Source organism: Temnothorax americanus, unplaced genomic scaffold (genome assembly GCF_048541705.1).
Source record: "Temnothorax americanus isolate GAGA-0224 unplaced genomic scaffold, ASM4854170v1 Scaffold54, whole genome shotgun sequence".
NCBI lineage: Eukaryota > Metazoa > Arthropoda > Insecta > Hymenoptera > Formicidae > Temnothorax > Temnothorax americanus.
Window position 1 is genome coordinate 216,341 of NW_027509696.1, and position 21,598 is coordinate 237,938.

General features: G+C 38.1%; 1 protein-coding gene across 1 annotated transcript; it reads left to right on the forward strand.

Moving 5' to 3' along the window:
* The first annotated feature begins 423 nt into the window (after positions 1-423).
* Positions 424-5,322, forward strand: LOC143904576 (uncharacterized). Its single transcript, XM_077419378.1, has 5 exons — positions 424-1,026; positions 1,428-1,476; positions 2,802-2,853; positions 4,834-4,877; positions 5,149-5,322. Exons 1-5 carry the CDS (start codon positions 704-706, stop codon positions 5,320-5,322), a joined length of 642 nt encoding a protein of 213 aa, XP_077275504.1. The 5' UTR covers positions 424-703.
* Positions 5,323-21,598: the final 16,276 nt, after the last annotated feature.

Here is a 21,598-nt window from a genome sequence, read left to right on the forward strand (position 1 = left end):
CCGCGAGATACATAAACCGTGATAGAAGTACGACTGTCTCTTGATTAAGGCCTATCTACATAAGACGCAGAACGCAAGTCGCAAGATACACGCACAGTCTACATTCTACATGTCAATCTAACAAAGAAGTTAGGTTAGGTGACATGTAGACTGTACGCTTGCGACTCGCGTTCTGCGTCTTATGTAGATAGACCTTTACCGCTCGAAGTGGCCCGAAAATCGCGAATTGTGGCGACCGTTTGTCGATCTAACGTTCAAATTCGCCGAAAAATTCTCAGTGGCTCGAGACCGCGGCGGTGACGTGTTTCCACCAATCAGGGGGCAGCTTGCGAATGTTGCGAATCGTACTTCAGGCCGTCACTCGTCAGGCCGAGTCAGGCAGTCAGGCGTAATTACGTTTACGTGACAGTCGTTCGCGTCCGCGTCGCGTCGTCGCGACTTGCGACTCGCGATTTGTTTCGGTGTACCGCGATACCGGGTAGTCGCCGGGTACGCTATTATTCTCGCGCGTTTCTCGACGATCTACGAGTGTTCGAGATCTACGTGCCGTCGCGGGACGCGAGTGTCTTCGCGCGGGCCCGAAATCCTCGGCTCGGAAACGCGCAGGTTATCCGACGGGCCGACGCGACGGGGGACGGGGTGTTTCGCGAGTATCGATCCAAGCGCGTTTCTCGACGATCTGCGAGTGTCGAGTTCGAGATCTATGTATATGTGCCGTCGCGGGACGCGAGTGTCTTCGCGCGGGCCCGAAATCCTCGGCTCGGAAACGCGCAGGTTATCCGACGCGACGCGCGACGGGCCGACGCCGACGCGACGGGGTGTTGGGGTGTTTCGCGAGTATCGATCCAAGTGCCCGTTGATCGCCGAATGGAATCGTCCGGAACAATCCGACTTCGGGAGATCTCCGTGTCGAAACGAGATTTTTAGATTAGCGTATATATTTCTGATCGAGTCGCGTTTGAGATTGTGTGCGAGTGACTATGCGGCGACGGTGCAACGAGCGAAACATCATCGATTCATCGACGAGTGAGTAAATTTATTTATTATATTCGCGGAATTTTTTTTTTAATTGGTATGTACGTGCGGCGTCATCATGACGATCGCGCGTTTGCGAATGCTTTTGCCGGTGTGCACGTCCGTGCAAACTGAATATAATAATAAATAATTGCTATCGTGTCAAGTGTGTAACTGCTGCTGCAGAATTCGTTCTTCTTCTATTAAAGTATTTTAATAGACCGGAACGATACCGGAACCGAACCAATATTTTCGTCCGGTCCGGGTCTTTGATTTTTATCGTAAAATTTTGTTACTTTTAATAATTTGTAACGGAGGCAAAATTCTCTTAAAACTTTTTTCATTGCCGCAATTAATTTTTATATGCATATTTAATAACTGTCTGAAATTTAATATTTTGATATTTTTTGCAGAGCGACGGCGACACCGATTCGAGCGTTGCAAACGTCTTCTGCAGTGTCGGTGAGTTTTATAAAAAGTGACGGAATTTCTTGATTTTTGTCATTCGATATGACCAAAGTTTTGTTACGAAACTTTGGTCATTAAAAACACTGATATGTCTGTTTAACTCGAAGTTTTATGTATATATATATTTTTTATTATTTTCTTTTTATTCTTCCCGACTGCAAGACGTAATCTAGACTCAAGACGTAAGCTCCTCTTACCTCAAGGCACGCAGTGTACGGAGCCGCTGAAAATTCGATAGAACAAACTCGCTATACAACTCTTTGGTAGCGAAGAATGGATCTTGGACAAGTTATCGTAGTGCGTACTCGTAGTAGGCATGGCAGTCATTGATGTGACGGAATTTCTTGATTTTTGTCTTTCGATATAATATGTTTCGGCTCCGATTTCGGTTTTCTAGCTAACAACAAAAGTATCGGTATTGCGCAAATTACAGTTTCTTTCCGGTTCCGGTTCATTAAAATTTTCTTTAAATTTTTATTCAATTAAATTATTCACATACGCACATACTGCGCGTGTGGATATGTACTTGTCAAAATTCTCTATAGCGATTCATCTCTCGAATATTATGCAGCAGCCAGACAAATCCGCGGGTGTTAGGCTCTCAGGTAAACGAGACTTCGATATCGCAACTGCCGTTTACATAAAAAAAAAGGGGAGAGAAGAGTTTCCTATTATTTTTTTTCAATATTTATTCCGCGAAAGGCGGTTCTCTGCCGATCTTCTAGCCAGTTTCTGATCTCGTGTATGTACTCCGACAGCAGTGAGTCTCGAGAGAAAATCTGTCGTGCGAATTTCACGCTTCCCGCTTGGGTCGTCGTTTCGACGTTCCCACGGCGATTTCGCGTTACGAAACTTTGATGGCTGCCATGCCTACTACGAGTACGCACTGCGATAACTTATCCAATATCCATTCTTCGCTACCAAAGAGTTGTATAGCGAGTTTGTTCTATCGAATTTTCAGCGGCTCCGTACACTGCGTGCTTGAGGTAAGAGGAGCTTACCGAAACTAGATTACGTCTCGCAGTTAGGAAGATTAAAAAGAAAATAATAAAAAAATATATAAAACTTCGAGTTAAACAGACATATATCAGTTTTTTCAATTATTTCCTGCATATACTTTTGATTGGGACGGTACCTCCAGAACATCCTTAACAAGAGTTTAAGTCGAGACATGAAATATTCATTTATCGATATATTTAGGATACGTGTGTAACTTTTATAAACAAGGACCCGGACCGGACGAAAATGTCGGTTTGGTTCCGGTTTCGGTCCATTAAAATACTTGATATATTTAATATATTTTTATATTTTTTTTGCAGAGCGACGGCGACACCGATTCGAGCGTTGCAACCGTCTTCTTCTGCAGTGTCGGTGAGTTTTACTTAAAAAGTGACGATTTCTTGATTTTTGTCTTTCGATTCTTTGTCTTTCGATATAATATGTTTCGGTTTCGGTCCGGTCTAGATCCCCGGTGTATCCTCGTTTACGTATAAACTCTTGACCATCGCCCCTTCCTCCTTTTCGGCAGCGATATTTTATTAAATCCAGTGCGATGTTGCGATGTTTGCGATTACGTGATCGTTCTGGGAACGATTTCCATTGTAAAACGCGATAATCGTCGTGCACTCGCGTGTGTCGGCAAATTCATTATTAATTCCCATCTCGACGCCATGGTTATATTTTATGCGATAAACGAATCGTGTTGCCCTCGCGCGTTGTAACGCGCGCGTCGGCGCCGGATAATCTGCCCGCGGACCGCGAGCTCGTTCTCGCATTTTCGAAAATCGTTATACGTTTCATGCAAATTCCGGCGTGCGATTTTCGTGCTCGGGTCGCGCCGGGGCAAACAAGCCGTCGGCAAGAGAGAGGTGTGGATATAATCCGCGCGACAGGAACTCGTGGATTACTCGTTATTAATTTTAATAGAATTTCCGTGCGCGCAATCGTAACGAGCTTGTCCATGGCCGACATAAATCGCGCTCGCGTTTCCGACCCTCGGTTATATTATCACCGCTGTCGCGTCGCTCGCCGCGTTTATGATGATAAGCACGTCACGCACTGTTCCGTTGTGCAAACCGTGGCAACGACGATTCGATTAGCCGGCACGATAGCCTACCTTTTCGATAATTTATAAGGGCGCACGCGAACATCCCTCTGGTAGGACTGCGGGCGCCACCGCCACCGCCACCACGGCGTGGTGATCCATCAAATTTGCAAGACCTTCGCCATGTACGCTTGTATCTCCGCGGCTGGTGCGCTCGAAAAGCCTGTGCGAACTTAATCGATCGATTCTAACTGCCAACTTTGCAATCGGTCGCGCGCAAACGGAATATCGCAATGGAATATTAAAATACATTCGGCATCGGTGGAGTCACCTGCTTGGATGGTATATTCCTACCTCATGGGGTATTAATGTTTTATAAACTTATTTTATAAAGAGCAAACTCGTTTCGCAAACTTCGCTATTCTTCCTTGAGGAATAAACCTTATCAGATTCTCAATTGATTTTTCGGTATTGGAAATTTAATATTCAATCATTATTTGTATTAACTTTTTAATCTTTTATAAGGTAGAAGGTCGGTAGAAGGTCCAAAATTCGTCCCCGCGCCTAATTTCGTCCCCTTAAATTTCTTGGTTCTGTCGTTAAAAACGCTATCGGCCCCAGCATATGTGTATAGAGGAAGACAATCAATCACTTGCAAAAGTTGAGTGATCTCTAGGGAGCTTCCGTACTCGTTTTACGAAGATTTTTCGTATTCTTGGTAACGTGAGTTCGTGCTGCGATGTCGTTATCAATAGTTTTTTACGCCTAATGTATAAGCACTGTTTTTATATTTTCTGCATGACATTGGCTTAGATACGTTGTCTCAATAAAAAGTGAGTTGTGTGCCGTCAGGTTAACTTGTTGAGAAGATAGGAACCGCGATGTTAGTTTGAGGGTTTTTCTTAATTTTGTCCCCCTTCATGTTCTTAAATTCGTCCCTTGGATGAGTGAAATTTATTTGTGATACTTGCTTGGAAGGCTAAATGCTCATCTTACAAAATAATAACAAGGTTATTAATAATTGATAAGGTTATTAAGGCTTTTTTTCAAGTAGTTATATTTTTTCTGAGTTTTGCTAAATTCACGTTTTTAATTTTCTATAAGTATACACTTTTGTAATGACTTTTAGTAAATAATATGAATAAAGTTGAAAATTAAAAAAACAAATGGTAATTACTTCATTTTTTTAAATTCAGTATAGGGACGAAATTGGGAACACTTTTTTTGGTTTCGCTAAAAGTATAAGACACTTTTAAAATTAATTTTTTTGAGTATTAACAACTATATACTAACAATTGATTATACAGGCAATTTGGCTTGGTTTCTAGATAAAGAGGGATATTTAGCGAAGGTAATGTCAAATTTTTGAGCTCTTACATTATTTAATATACGGTCTCCAGGCACGAAGAAGTGACTAGGGGACGAAATTTAGGCCCCCTACCTTACTAAATCAAATTGTTCATTTTTTGCACACTTAATTTAATTAAATTTAAAAGTTAAATATTAAATTTCTGTTAATGGAATTTTGTTCAAGATTAACTCGATTGACTCTTCTGTGAGGAACATTTGATTTTAATTTTACCAAAAAATTCGATGTTGATAAAAATGCAATACTACAATAGTCTAAAAGCATCGCGTACATTAGTCTTCTGGTATCTTTTATCATTGTCGAAGTTAGGGACGGCGAGAGATTATTGCGTGCTTGCTTCGGTTACTTGATGGCAACGGCTAAAACGTGCCATGGAAATAAACGATATAGCGTCCCGAACGTAGCTTCTGAATCAGTACATCCTTAGAATCCGACGTTTTCCGACGAGAAGGGAAACGTTACGGCCGTTACCGATGACGTCTACTGCCTGCGAAGGCTTGGTCTCGACGACAGCGTTTTCTATATAGAATAGGCTGTGTGGAACCCAATGGATGCGGAGAGAGATATGTATTATGCATGTGGCTGGTTGATCCGTGACCCTTGCCTTCTCGCAGCCCTTCTTTTATCCCCTTACTTGCTCGCTCCTAGAGTGGCTTCGCGGCGTCGCGTCGTATAAGCGACTACTATTTTTTTTCGGTGAGCTACCTAAATATTTAAAGGCTTTTATCGTACATTGGCGAGGCACACCAATATACGCGCTCGTCGATCGTATACTTACTTAGGTGACAAGGTAGCTTAGACTGGCAGGATAGAAATCGTGAAGAGAATTTTTCGCGGGTCATACGCATGCGCAGTTTAACGAAGTTCCGCGCGCTAATCGGCGAATGAATATGGATGGAGCATGCATATTCGTCATTTTTCAACCCGCCGTCTCGCGAATGTCTCTCACTATCTGCGTTTCATGACGCTTATACCCGTCAACAATCTCCGGGCTGCGTGCGAGAATTCGTTCGCGTTATTGCCTTCCCTTTAATCGTTATCCAACGATTTCGTATTCATTACTCGTACCTACTGATCGACTTGAAGAGAATCCCCCCTTCCTCCCTTCCTCATTATCCGAATGGGTCTCATCGCTGAAGGCCGTAATGATTCGACTCTAACTTTGATGCAATCGCGTAATCCGCAGAGTCAGGGATATATCGTACACGGAATAAATTTTCAACGGAGGATCTTGAGCTTGGGATATGATTACCGCCGGATACAGAATGTAAATGCTACTCGTGCCGCATGAGAGCTGAGGATCCCTCGAGTTACTTTATATCCACTTAAATATGCGTAGTCAGAGAACGGCCAAGCTGTCTAAATTAGATTGCGGGTAGATCCTTTTTATAATGTATTATAAATCTTTTGAATCGATAACGAAGGGACTTTCTGTTAATAAAAATGTTTATATTACATAAATATACATATAAAATTACGCAAGGGTTTTTGCAAAAGTTAATGCAGTTGATAATATTATTGTAGTGTATAGGGTGTAAGAGTTGCAAAAGAGAGAGAGAGCTGCGGCGAGTTTTTAAAGAAACGTTTCACAAACTTTCATTTTGTTGCGGCTAAAGAGAATACCGTGACGCGTTTCTGCCCTCTTAGCGAAGGCCAACGGAGAATGAGACTTGTTATTTAACCCGAAGTCTAAATAATGCAAAGTTTTAATGACCTCGCGATTTTCACCAATGGACCTCTTACCTTGTGTGCGGCCCGCCATTATCTAGCCGTCGCTTGGTAATTCGCACAAACGCAGATTCTGCCTTTAGTTCCCTAAGGATACCTTGTGCTAATTTGGTCAATCTAATATAATTTTTGTAAAAAGCCATTGATAATAATTTCAATAATAATTGTATCATAATCTGTTTGTTTGATAAATGATAATGCAATACAATTTTTACTACTTTAACTGACTGACCGAGAATAGTTGAAAACATTTCATAATTATATTGTGATAAGCCACATTTCTATCGTTACAGCAGTGCATATCCCTTTTCAATTTCCCGTTTCCCTACCGTCAATATTGAAAATAATCTGGGGCATTATACATTATTTTATTTTTAGTCTGCCCGTCTTCGGACCGTTACTTTATATTTCCACATATCTTACTGATAAAAACTGTACTCTTTCAACATCTTCGAATATATTATTCAGAAAATAATCTTGTAATAGGTATATAGGTTCATATCCTCGCTCGCAAAACATACGATAACGGGGACACGCGGTCGTATCGGGTGGAATGTCGCGCTGTGTGGAATCTGAACCGCGATATTGCACATCGCAATGCTGCGGATGTCGGGTTGTGGATCGATTTTCGTTACGGCCCGGTACCCTGCTGCGCCTTCTACATAGGAACTCGGAATATTCGTGAAAGTGTCTCGTCACCTCAGACGATTCTCGTGTCATGTCGCGAATATTACTGAGATGTACTACTGATTCACGGATTGTTCATTTCTCAGCAGGTCATATATTTCAAAAATTGGTACATATTTTGTGTATTTTCTGTGCAAAAAAGAAATTTGCATAAATTGATTCACGTATATTTTGTTAACAGGAGCAAATGCATATATCACTCGTTTTTATATATTTATGTGTTGCATTTGCAAGATTGATTGTATTATCTATTGACTTTGTTTTTATTACATAGACAGTTGTATTTAAGTACAAATTAAATTTGAGGTTTTTTACATTGCTTTTTTTTAAAAGGCCAAGCTTAGTTAATATTATTAAAACATTTTTATTTCATAAAACTTGTCTTGTCATTTGAAAAAGATTAAGTTTTGTGCTCGTCATTATGTTGAGAATTTCCTTTGCACTTTGACGAAAACTTTCACGGATATTTATATTTTTATTTAGACGCCATATAATCTCAGTGAGTAATTATAAAAGATTATAAGTTTGCGAAACAGCCGCGATAGCAAAAAGGACAGAGTGGAAGCGGGGGGTATTATTTCGCTCGCTACTACGTCCTTCCAGATCCCTGACTATAAAAAACTAATTTATTCTCAAGGAAAGAGGGGTAAGGCCAGGACGGACGAGAAAGGGCACCGGCATGGCCAGCCTCGTGTTCTCAATGGCTTTCGTAGGCCTTTCGTAGGCTGCGCCGTTTCGTACTGCTGCAGCCGAGTACGTATAGGTATATCATTTTAAAGACGTGCCGCGAAATAAGTTTCTAAGTAGTCTGCCGAGAGTTTTGTCAGGACTGCGTTCCCGTCTAAGTAGTTACCAAGTAGTTTGTGCTGCCAGAGTCAAGCCCTTCCCGATATATTATGCAGGTGCGGGGATACTCCTTTTCTTCGCGATCTCTCTCGCACCGCCTCGATTTCACCCCGCGTTTCTCTTCTTCCTCCCTTTGTTCTCCTACCATCCGTCCGGATACTACCTGCTCTCGGCGCGTTCTTATTCCCGTATCTTCCTGCCTCGTTCTACGCGCTTGTTTCTTCTTTCTTGCCGTAGTAACTATAAACTTTATCAGCGAACTTTGACCGCGAACGCTTGTAACGAGGTGTTAGTACCTAGATATCGCGTTAGGAAAACCCTTAAAAAAAAGCGCTATAGAAACTTTTGAAGCGGAACGAATAAAATCTTCATGATTCGCTTGTTTGCGATATAAGTTATTACTCTATTAGAGAAATTACATCCCGAGACGACATAGACTTCCTTAGCAAAATAACTGGAAGATGCTGCGTTTCAAAATTTATTTACTGCTTACGATGATGTTTTAAGCGGGTAAGAAAAAGGGAACGAAAGCTTACCGAGGATGACATAAGTGAAAGACAGTTGAAAGATAAATAGGACCTTTCCATTCGGCAATGGTATCTTGGCGGTCAGCCATCTGGCAGTGTTACACTTTTATTTTCGACGTGAAAGTTTAAATGGTGGGTTTGCCGCTGCTACTGCTGTTTCTTCCGAGATTGACGCCGCTGCTGTGCTTAAAAGCACGCAGCAGGGAGTAAAAGAGTATACCTATTTTCCACGGTAGCACTCCTGCTGCCAGCCAATCGTAAGTCACAAATTGCTGACTTCCATCATGAGTTCCACGTGATTTATCACGGAAGTAGCGGCAAAAGGTTCTGACCGTAATAAGTGAATTTTTATTATTCAGAGAAATAAACGAGTGAGTGCCCGTAAGCATTTTTTTTATTCATATACAAGAAACAAACTCTTTTTTCGGCAATTTATTTCTGGATGATTGAAGATTGCCGATATGAAAAAAATTTCATCGATATAAATTGAATTGAATAGTACCGTTGCAATTTTTTTTCATTTTATTATAGATATCGGAGGAAAAAAGATAATTGAATTGACCTGATTTCCGTTATATATACATCGAACAAGTGTGCAAACGTTGATCCACAAACGATGTTTCCTTTCACTTCGCCATTCGTTGTGTTTCTTCGCAAACAGAAATCACTCATGGAAATGCGCTGTTTTTGTTTTCCCATATTTACTGCGATCCGCGAATTAATTAGGTGTACACTAGAGAGGCCGGTCGAAGCAATGTTTACGAGAACGCGCGACAGTCGCTCGCTTGGAACAACTACCAAATGAATTAACCAATCGAACCATCGCCGAATATTTGTTTCGTTATTCTTTGGATTTCGCTATTCGTTGGCATAGCGGCTAAAATTTACGAGCATAACGGGAAAACGCGAGAATGAATTCCGTCTGAGCGTCGCCACTACCGGCACTACCGCCGCCGAAGAATTTACCTCGAAGGAATTCAAATATATACTAAGCGCCTCCATTCGGTACAGCCCTTTCCTCGCACCACCTACAATCTAACAACCTTGGCACAGCATGAAGCTCCATTTACTTCCGTTCTACCTCCTACCGTTGCAGACGAACCACTGTACGTCCGCAGAATCCCGTACTGTGGAACATTGCCGGCTCGATTTGCCATGTAAACGATAAATTAGTAAGAACGCTCGATCTCGTGCTCATTTATGCATTCCAAGAATCACTCCGTAAAACATCTCTATTTCTTTTTTTTCTTCGTTCAATTAATTAGAAAAATTAGTTATCATTAATGATATACAATAGTAAAATGCGTGGTGTATAACTGTGAAATAATAGGAAGCCATTATGAAAAGTGAGGGTAAAATTAATAAATTGCTCAAATTTCCATAAATTTTCAAAATTTGCATCTGTAAAAATACAGAAAGTCATATTGATAAAAATGCATGTAATATAAATCGTGATAATTACAAGCGAGATTTTACAAATTTATATATCATTTACATTAATAAATTTTCGAATATCTTTTTACATATAAAAACGCGCATAGTCGTGTTTACTTAATGTTTTACGCTATCAAAATTAAAAGATAAAATATAAATACATTTCTGACATGCACGCTCTCATACATATACGCCATACTTATGCACTTGCACTAAATTTTGGTTGAGTTATTGTATCCGGCAGTAAGGAATATTCGCGTGCTTTGCATCAAGCTACCGAACTGCAAGCTGCGCTTTCATTTTGTGCAATTCCGTTTGCATATAGACACGATTCTTTGTAACTACGCCATGTTACGGTGAATTTACGATCTTTGCGGTAAACGTTACTGGTAAGTTTTGTCAAGGAAATACGTATTTATGTACACATATCTAGGATTAGTCTTTTCGCCAAGAATTTATGTAACGCGCGACGTAATATCGAGAATATATCTTTCAGTATTTTTTAAACATTTTTTGGATTACACGAGATATCTAACATGAGTATATATAGAACAGCGATGTCCCGCAAATGTTTTGATTTATATTTAATATAACGACATGTGGGAATATATCCGCGCATATATAGGTATATACATATATATATATACTTCTAAAACTTTTCTTACGAAATTTTATTAGTATACGTATTGGGAATATAATAAATTCAATGAGGAAAAACATATATAACTCTGCAATTGCAAAGAATTATATTTCTCGGAATACACTACGATCGTAGAAACTATCGAGAACTTTGAATTGTGTTGCGCAACTTCGAAATGTCTTCTACATATGTCTTTAAGTTCATATATCACGTACGATGCCATACGTGTGCGAAATCATACACTTCTGGAGGCATGCTCCTTCAAATATGACGCATAATATACACTTGCATGTTAGACAATGCGCGGTAATTCGGTAATTCGGTGCACGTGTTACTCACGTGGAAGTCATGCATATTACCGTGCCTGTGTTAAATAACTTAACTAGACGTTACTTGGTTTGTTTCTAGGATTGTTAGTTTAGATTATTATTAATTTTATGTGAATTTAATTATGAAATTACACATTTAAATTTCTTTGAAGTTATATAGATCTCAATTACAATCCCAGAATGCATTTAAAAAGTTTCAATATAAATATGAAATGTAATGCGTGTCAGTCGAACATTTTGTTGTGTTAACAACATTGAAATCACTTTAACCAAGATGCTAAGTAAGCATAAGCATGTCAACGTCAATCTGGTAGACCTTTGCAATGCCCTGTGATAGCTAAGTTAATCTGTTCGAAGCTCTCCTCGCATACTAAACAGCGTCTTAGTGCGAACAAGATGTTTTACTGAAGTGCCTCTGCACAAGCTACTTAGGTATGTAATACTGCGTCCCAAGTTCGTGCACGTCTTTAACACCAAGCAGTCGGAAAGACTTACAAAATCGTCCCTTTTTACGTTTTGACATTTCCATTATTATACTGTAGCAATATAATTGTTAATGCTCTATAAATTACTTGGATCTCAACTTAGAATTATTATTTCAATATTATATAACGTGTTTAGAAATGTTCTATATCAAAAGATGGCGTATATATGTTCTATCAACCATCACGTTATCAATACTTAAATAATCAATATTATTCCATGTCTTTTTCTCATAAAAAAAATATTACTAATTCTTTTAGTATAAAAAATGTATTTGCATTATTCCATGTATTAGACTTTTGCATAAGATAAACAACATTGAAAATTATAGTTGACAATGTGTTACAGTTGGCAAATTGCATACATTTGTTCCCAGTCAGATGCTTCTGATTTGCACCTAAATGATTCAGACTCTTTATAAATGGTATGCCACTTTTTTTGCACGTGACTTTCTCGGAAACGATTTATGGTAAATCGTCCCATTGCAAACCATCAACATAGTAATCAGATTGTCAATGTTTTATTACAATCGTACATACAATTCTAGGAAGTCTATTTCGCATTGTCCAAGAATCTAGATCAATGCATACATTATTCATAGTCTACAATTGCGCTCCTACTAAATCGAAATTTTTCTCTTAAAACCTTTCTAGATGAGCATGTTTATCGAGAATCGAATAATTGTAACAAGTAGCTTAAAGCATTCACGCAGCGTGAATACATTTCAGATTAAATATTGCTTTACACTTATTATTTTAACAAAGCTTGAAACATTTCTTTTTCCCGTTTTCGTTTAAATTGTTTATATATTCTTCCGCGAAATATTTTAGGTATCTACGAGACAAATTTAAAATATGAAATACAAAATTGTTAAACTGTTTTCCTAATAAATCTCACGCTACCGCATTCTTATCGCATTGTAGGAAATCAGGGATCGACCGTAGCGAGGCAGCGCAATTAGTCGCGGAAGAACTTTTTTCTCTTTTCTTCGCGTAATGACGTTTAGATTAGAGTAAAATAAAACGTCATACAGTCGCGTGATTACGACCGTGGACGGCGCGCTGGCTCGATCACGCAATAGATGCGGTGCGCTAGATGACGGGTTTTTAATAGTTGGCGGGCTGTACCTGATTGATTATCGAGAATTTCGATCATTTGCATGACTCGGGCTGGAATAAATTGGCGATCGCTGTAGCCTGACTGACGTTGATCGATGGAATATTTTATTTCGGAACGAGAGCCGCGGATTATACCTATAGCCTTGTCGCACTTTCCCCTTCTCAACCCTTCTCCCGTCACTCTATTTCTCTCATGGTGCTGTCATCAGCCATGACGATTTTATTGGGACGAAATACGGGCTCACATAACGCTTCGACATATATGAGAACGTGTTTTGGATGAATAACGGATTCCTGCATATGACGACGGTTCATGCAGGTTCTTTCGAAATTTATGAGTCACGAATTAACGCGGAACTTGTATCAAGCGTGATAGCTGTAAAACTAAAATATTTATCTATTATCTTTGACAACGAAAATTACCTACAAAAATTACATTATCAAGTAAGTTTTATCTTAAAAATATCTTTCCTAAAAATCGATCGCCAAGGCTCTGTTATAATTCTGTGTCATCGAATCTCTGAAAAAGCCGTTAACAACTGATGCAAACCAATTTCAATATACCTCGTGTTGCACAGCATCTATTACCTGGTCGAATAGACACTTTAACAAGAACTTTTGCCACTATGATCCATCACTATCAGTCTACCATACGTTATATAGCAATAGCCATGGGACACGGACGCTTCTGTCCCCGGGCTTCCAGATTTCTCTATCAATCACAAGGTGAATCAATCACGGCACACCCTGCCTTCGTTAAGCGGAGGCCATTTTATTTTCTGCCTCCTTTGTTCTTTTATCGCTCCATCTCTAACTCGACAGGTACACGATAGATGCGACGCAACGTGCACACATCCATTTGATAATATAATCCGTACAGAATAGCTTCTAAAAGAGATGCTACGATATATGAATAAAACAGCCAATAAACGGTACAAAGACAAAAAAAAGTCTTTGTCAAATGGCTACACAGAGGTTTTTGTCAAACGCGAAACAGCAGCTTTGACTAGATTAAATGGATATTTGCAATTCTCCCGCATATTGCTTCTTTCTAATTTTTTTACATGTAAGCGTATATGGTTTTGCACATTCGGTTGGTTGCCCGCATTGATGGTGGAATGTGCAAATAATTTTATCCCTTTCCAGTGAATTATTTATATAAATGTCAATGCATTAAGATCGTGAGGGAGTTGATGAATAATATATATGTTCAAAAGATTTTGCAGCTGCAACAATGAGCGATTAAAACTTAAAGGTTCATGGCAATGAAATTTGCGTATGGCTTTGTAATTTTCTCGCTCTAGTCGCTCTTCGGGTTAAGTGATACATTTTTTGTGTGCTTTTTAAATATTTCGTTAATTAATAGACTGTCGGTGGATGTTCTATAAAGAATTGTTCAGGGAAGCGACAATTTACTTAACAATTGCATTATCGAGTGAAGTGACACTTCTACTAGTTTAACCCACGCAGACTCTTTTACTTTTAATCGATGATCTGCCAATTGTTGATCCACATGACAAACACGTTTCCAAACAATTCTTATGCAAATCCTGTTTCGGTGTGCATGCAATGCAATTCTTTCCTCTTCATATTTAATAAATTTAATTCTGTGAATAACAGATTAAAACTCTCGCAGTATTGACGAAGAAAACTTTTACATCATTATTAGTATAGCTTTACTTTTAAAATGTTCTTTTTATATAATTGTATATCCGACATTTTTGTAGTTACATTTTTATGTGATTTTAATGGATGAAGAGTCATCTTGTTACAAGCATTCTAATTTGATTTCAGTCTAGATTTATTTCATTATAAAAGAGATGTTATTGGATGAAAAAGCTTACAAGAAGTTATTCTCGTGATATCTTGTTTTACTTCCATTTCATTTCATTTTATTTCAATCAAGTAATAAAATAAAAATAGATTTTATCAAATTTACATTTAAGGTATAATTCTATACGAAATCTTATATTTAGCTAATCGCATTTGTGATATTATGATCCATAAATTCGTCCTATATTTGTCAAATTTATTGGATAAACAAATGTCTTTTTATACACCTGTCACAAAATTCACAAATTCATCAGATAAATGATATCTTTATATATCTTGCGATTTTATAATTTGAAAAACATCGGACAGCTCATTCAAATGATAATGTCGTTCTAAGTGCGATTGCTGTGCAGATTAGCCCGTTCGTTGAAAATACTCACTAGATCAACATTTCTGTGATTCTGAGATCTTCTCCGATTTCGTCTTTGTTAAAGCGATGGGAGAGCCTATGGGCTCCCCTAAGACCAAAATCGTGAGTGATGAGGGGTATTATGGCTCAAGCCTCGGATAAATGGGGATTCACGCGTCGTTAATACCGCACCGCCACCCTCGAATCTATACGGGGGAGCAGATGGCATCGATTAATCGGCTAATTACTCAAACACTAAATTCACAATACGATTTAGTTAAATGAAGAATGTTGTTGCATATGCGCATATATGTATTCGTTCTTTGTTTAGAGATAATATTATAATAAAAAATCCCGTATCTATTATATGGCCCGTATCTATAATTGCTAAAGAACTTATAACTGAAATCAATCTTGAGACTATACGGTTTAATAATTAGATTTTTAGAATTAATTTGATATTTTTATACAATATGCGCGTGCATGTATATTATGTTATGTTTGCTATTATGATTTAATTGAGAAATTCAGACAAAGTTTGTCTTCTACAGTTTGAGTTTTGTTTCTCGTGGTATATAGTAATACAAAATCTTGAAGTAAAAATAATATATTAATTTACATAAATAATAATTGAAGTAAATTAAATATCTCATCAATTAGGATTTACGCGACAATATTCCTATTCCGAAGTAACTTTTCAATTAAATAAAATTAATTGTCATTTTAGATAACGCTAATGAATTTATAAAACAACGTAAAATGTGCTGTAACGGTTTATTTATCGAAATTGGTTTGAATTGTATACAATATCTGGTATATGGTTACGTAGTTCGTTTATATTTTGTGGAAAGTCAAACTAACGACATGTGGTACCGTATATGGTGTTTGCGGGTGCGTGAAGTTGGCACTCCTACTTTAAAATTCGATAGTTCTGATTAGAGTTCCAGCTTTTTTTCGAAGAGTATAGGAGTATTTTTATGTTTATAAAAAAAGTTCCGGTAATTAACACTATGAAAAAGGCAATTAAAAAAATGCAGGGGTGCTAACTTCACATCCAACTTTAAGACCGAATAGTTCTCAATAGCTCATCCCAAGCATTTTGACGAGTACTAGAGTTCTTGAGAAAAGAAAAAAATAATTTGTTTTAATTATCTGCCGAATAGTGTGCTTGTTTTTTTTATTTAACGTGTTAATTTTTGTATTCTCTGTGTATTTAATTGATTGCACATTCGACACGTAACTGCATATTATGAAACATGTGAATATTATGTGATATAACGTAGTTCAATGGAGTCACATATATAATACGGTCGAAATGTTTTAATTTGAATATTTTTTTTACACAGAACGCTTGCATAAATTTACCATTTGAAAATATTGAACAACTCGATCTCATTTATGTGGAATTTATCGAAAAATATAAAATCGAATATATACATTTAAAAGTAAATATTAATATTAATATTAATATTTCGCTCAAATGTTTGAAAAAGTGTCTTTTATTATTGTTGATTTGATTTAATATTGTTTGGACGATGCAATTATTATGTCATCGAAATTTATTGTTTTTATCTCATTAAATGGACTTGACAAATGATAAAATTTTATAATCGTTAATGTTTGAAAATCGTAACATTTCTATGAAATGCGATATTATGACAAACTACAAGTCTCGAAGTCTTTTAATAGAAATTCCAAGAGTCTTAAGACACTTTGATTATTTTGTAGGACAATAAAAACATGATAAGGAATAAAGACAGTTTTATAGGATAACAGACTTTGCGTTGTGTTCTGTTACTTTATTTATGTAGAGTTCAACAGCTTTTATGGATCGCGTGCGTTATATTACATATAATTTACTAATTCACATAGACAGTAAATATCAGTTTTTTGCTCACAAATTAATATCAATATTAATTAAATTTGTTCACATACAGTTATGTCTGCAATAAATTTGTGGCGGTTTGTGAAAACAGCTTGTTCAGTAAAATTATAAATTTAATTGTTCTAGTATCAACGACGTTAATACGCGAGTCAATGTATTTTCGCGTGACAAACGAGGTACATTTCTCCCTCATCATAAACACATTATTCGGCAAATTGCACGGATGATTCGGTACGCATGACAATTTCCTCGACGATTGATAAATAGAATCGAGCCACAAAACATTTTTTCTATAATGTTTGTGCGGTCGAAACAACGATTTACTCAATTACGCTGCAAATAATATATTAGCATGGGGTATGTATGTTTGGTATATATTAGTCGGGAGCTGCTTAATATTTTACTGTGTTTATTATAGCGGTTCAGCGGTAACCGATAGTTTACTCGAGAATTTTGGCCTAAACAGAAAAATCGTGTTTCCGCGTGGCTTGCACGCTGAAATATACCCGGCGTTTGCGTACACGTAATGAACGTCTACTACATCATTTGCGAAGACATTTAAACGGTTACCCGCACATTGGGCGGGTTCCACCCGATAGCAATTTACATGACCGTAAGCAAATACTCCGGATGTATTGACTGTCAAATATTATTTGCAGTTAGCGTGTCTAACGCTGATGCTGATGTTTCATTTTACATCTATATTCGTGTGTAGGGTGTCAGTTTGTAGCCGCGTAGCCAAATGATTAATTACTTAACGCGTTATGCCGACAAAAATAATGCGTGCAAATAAAAGCGGCTATTTAGCGATGAATTTTCATTAGCCGAGCTATATTATGGATATGCATACACTTCATATTTGCACATTCATCGACTCCTGCTGCGTATTTTACGTTCTTACTGAATAAATAAAAAATATTCATTATTTTTCATGATATATTTTTATATGAATATATATACGATGTACGCTGCTAAATGTTACGTCGAAAATTATTAATTGTCTTGGTTTTGCGTTGACGCTCAAAGATATATGTATATACACGTGTTATTTTTTGAAATTACCCTCGTAAGCACATAAATTTATTTTTTCCCTGCACAAATAGTAAATGTTATTATTGGTCTCATATCATAAACATTAAACACCGAAAGCAAATCATTCTCTAGCAGAGCCGCATTAATTTGCAATAATAATTAATTATGCAATATATTTTACAAAACCAATCAAAGAATATTATCGGAGTTTATGTGCGTGTTTATTTTCGAGGTACGATGAGCAAACACAAACGTGTTTGCTGAATTTTATGGCGCGGTAGGTTCAACGAACGCGAACGAGCAAGTACTACACAGCGTACTCGATTTTGCTGCGGTTGTCATTGAATTAATGCCAACAGCGCAAGTAGATACGAAGAACGGATGCAATCAATGTCGCGGTCGTTAATGTACCGTCTAAACTAACTGCGCCTGCAAGCGCCGACCACAGTAGTCGGAAGTAATTCCTTTCGAGAATTTGCGAAGGGTAAGGGTTGTCCGCTTAGACTTACATTAGCGTGGCTTACGTATGGAGTTAACGTTGATTGCGTTCACGCGCGACGTTTACTTAGCGGTGCTTTCGTCAACTAGGAAGATACCACACGTGAGACAATAACTTTGCACACACATCGGCGTACACGCGCGATGTCTGTTGTATCACCGAATTTTGATGCGAAATCAAAGCTTGATTGATGATCGCGGCCGTTTTTTTTAGTTCAACGCTCATAGAGACAGATGAAACAGATAAACGCCGTTACCCAACATTTTTCTATCTATTTCGATTGATCGAATCGAAAAAGAATAGTACATAAAAAAAAGAAATGCCAGGATCATTTCACGTCAATTTGACAACTGTAGCACATTAAAATTGATATTTTTTACCAACATTTCAATGACGTTTGCGATTGAGGAATCAAAGAATCTCAGAAATAATATCGGGGGTATTTATTGATATTTTCAGTAAAGCAATACGTTAAACTATTGAAGAATTTTATTGATTTGTACATAATCTATGAAAGGTGAAAACAATAGAGTGTAATTTCTCCTTTCATCACAGTTTTCGTAAATTTAATTAGAATCGCGTGGCTACAAAAAGTTGCTGATAAAGTTGAAATATATAAATTGGATCGTGAAAGTAACGAGTGCGCCGATGTTGCCAATTTCCTCTTTGGTGAGCAAAGCAGATGCTTATCGTGCGGAAACGCGCGAATCCAGCTGCGTTGGAATGCATTTCGATACACTACGTGGATAGGAAATGTTTATACTTTATGACATCATTCTCGATGTGTTTCCCGATCTTGACCACGTTTATCCCAGAATAGCACATAAAATTTTCGTAAAATAGTATTCGATGCAATATTAAAAATAAACCTCTATTATAATCCACCTTTACGAAAACGACGAGAAAAAAGACAATTTTGCAGTGTGTAAATTTTGTATTGGCGACTTAATTATTTGAGTAAGAATAGTCTAAATATTTTTTTAATTAATTTAAAAATCTTTTATTAATTAGAAATCTTGAGAAACATTCTTCTAACATACTTAGTACAGAATTATTGATGTTATGAAAGCTCGAAGTCGTTGCTCGGGTTAACCGCGCTCATAATCGCTGCTTAGAGATTTAATCTTATACGATTTCGTCACAGGTTGTTTCGCTTCACTTTCCCGCGACCGTTATCGGCGGTAATCATACCGGTGTAAATAGCAAACGAAGGCAATCAATTGCCAATTGAACGTTCATTTTCCACGATACGTCGATGTACGGCACCATTATACCGCAGCTATCTGTCGCCTCACCAAATCCATCAGGTCGAAAACCCACCAGCCGGTGCCGCCTCATGTGCGACGATTATTTTGCTTGGTCGCGGTAGGTACTGGGTAAAATCTCTTCAAAACACCAGTTGTGCGATACCATGATTGGAAATATGATCGGCATGTACAAATATATGCGTGAACAAAAAGCAATCATTGATATTATTATATTAAAATTTTTTCATATTTAAAAATAATTAGTCTGAAGGGATGGATGTAAAGGCATTATATGCGTGTGCGTATGCATGTGCATGTGCGTATATGAGACGTGTGTATGAGATAGACATATTTTTAGTTTGAATATGCTGTTCAACATACTTTGATGTAAAAAACATGCGTAGCAATTTATATAAAATATTCGAGCTGATTGCGCTGAAGAGGCACAGTAAAGTGAAGTTATTTGACGCATTTGTTACAAGCGCTCGTTTGAAGGCCACTTACACTTCATCGCGCAGGCAGCGGTTTGAGGTAATCGCTATGTAAAAATTTGCGAGCCGCAAGGAAATAACGCGCGGCTTTTAAGCATTCGCCACGCCGTGAAAACGCCCGTGGGTTTAAGAAAGAAAATTCATTGCCGTTAAGCATGTTATAAACAGCTCCCCAAGTAAGGAGATGGATGCGATAAAAAGAAATCTCTGCGTCGTTCGTTCCACGGTTATTAATGAAAACAACGAGCTCTGCGGCAACGTTCATTAAACAATTAGAAACACTGCATGCTATTTTACATGCTATTTTAGATAGGCTCTCTTTTTTTCTTGAGCGATATCGCGAAGATAAAGCGTGTTCATTGATTCAAGTTGATTTAAATAAATAATTTTTTAGGTTGCTAAAGAAGAAAAGAAACGAATAATTAATAATAATTTGTCGATAATATATAAATTTGTTGTAAAACAGTTCTACTTTTCTGAGTGGTCGTCGTGTCGTCGTAATTGATGCGTTAGCGACTTTCGCGCTTTATTTCCGACAAAGATATACCGCACTCTTTCTCTTCTCGTTTTCGTCGCTCTTCCGCCTTTCCGTTCAGGTTCTCTTTCCGCCTCCCTCCATTACTATCAATCTAATCTCTCGCCCGTAGCTGTGCGTCTCTTAATCCGTTTCGTCGTATTTCTCGCGCTCGTTTACGCGCTCCTTCTACAGCACACTTGGCACCGTCTACAAATGCCAATTCCGTATCTTAGATTGGCCGTCTCGTTGCGTCGTAAAGTCACATCCACCTCATGCGGGAGTCGCTTATTTAAACGGTCGGAGAGATCGCAATCACTAATCCTCGGTAAAAAAGAGGTGTATGTGTATTACCTGCGAGTAGGAGATTTCATCGCTGCTATCGACCGCACACGCTCTTACCTCTCGTTTTTCTCATAACGGTACTTCGATACTTTCGTCTAATATGGTTGCCCGGATATTGCACACAACAAGCGAACGAAAACGTGTGCGTTCGTACGTAAATGCTTTTTCCACTTCACGGCGAAGCGCATCGAATCGGAAAATATACCGGCGAACACACGAGGCTAACGGAAAAGTCGAATTATCGTTGTTTTATAGCGTACTATCGAATGGCTTTCCAATCTAAAGACGTGCTCTGCGAGGATTTCTCGCGCGCTTTTAACCGACAAATGAATTCGAAGAGGCAGGCGGCATTCCGAGATATCGACGATCCCGGACGGCGCAATTTCCATGAGAGCGTTTTCGAAAGACTCGCAAGCCTTGTATGGGATTCCCATTTTGTTCCATTCCTTGTCGAGTTTATCTCGGACAGAGCCTGTTGCGATCGACTTAAGAACCGTAAGATTTGTAGTTTTACTATATGGATACGAAGATTGCTGTCGTTTTTGCTCTCTGTTAAATTATACAAACTTGCGATTAATTGATGCTCGAAGAATCGGATGAGACAACTGACGTTCTCGGTGGCATTTTAATTGGAACCGGAGTTTGCAGCTGGTTTTAATCAATTTATCCCGCCAATGATTAATTAAGATAGGGGGCCCAAAATTCGTCGCCGCGCC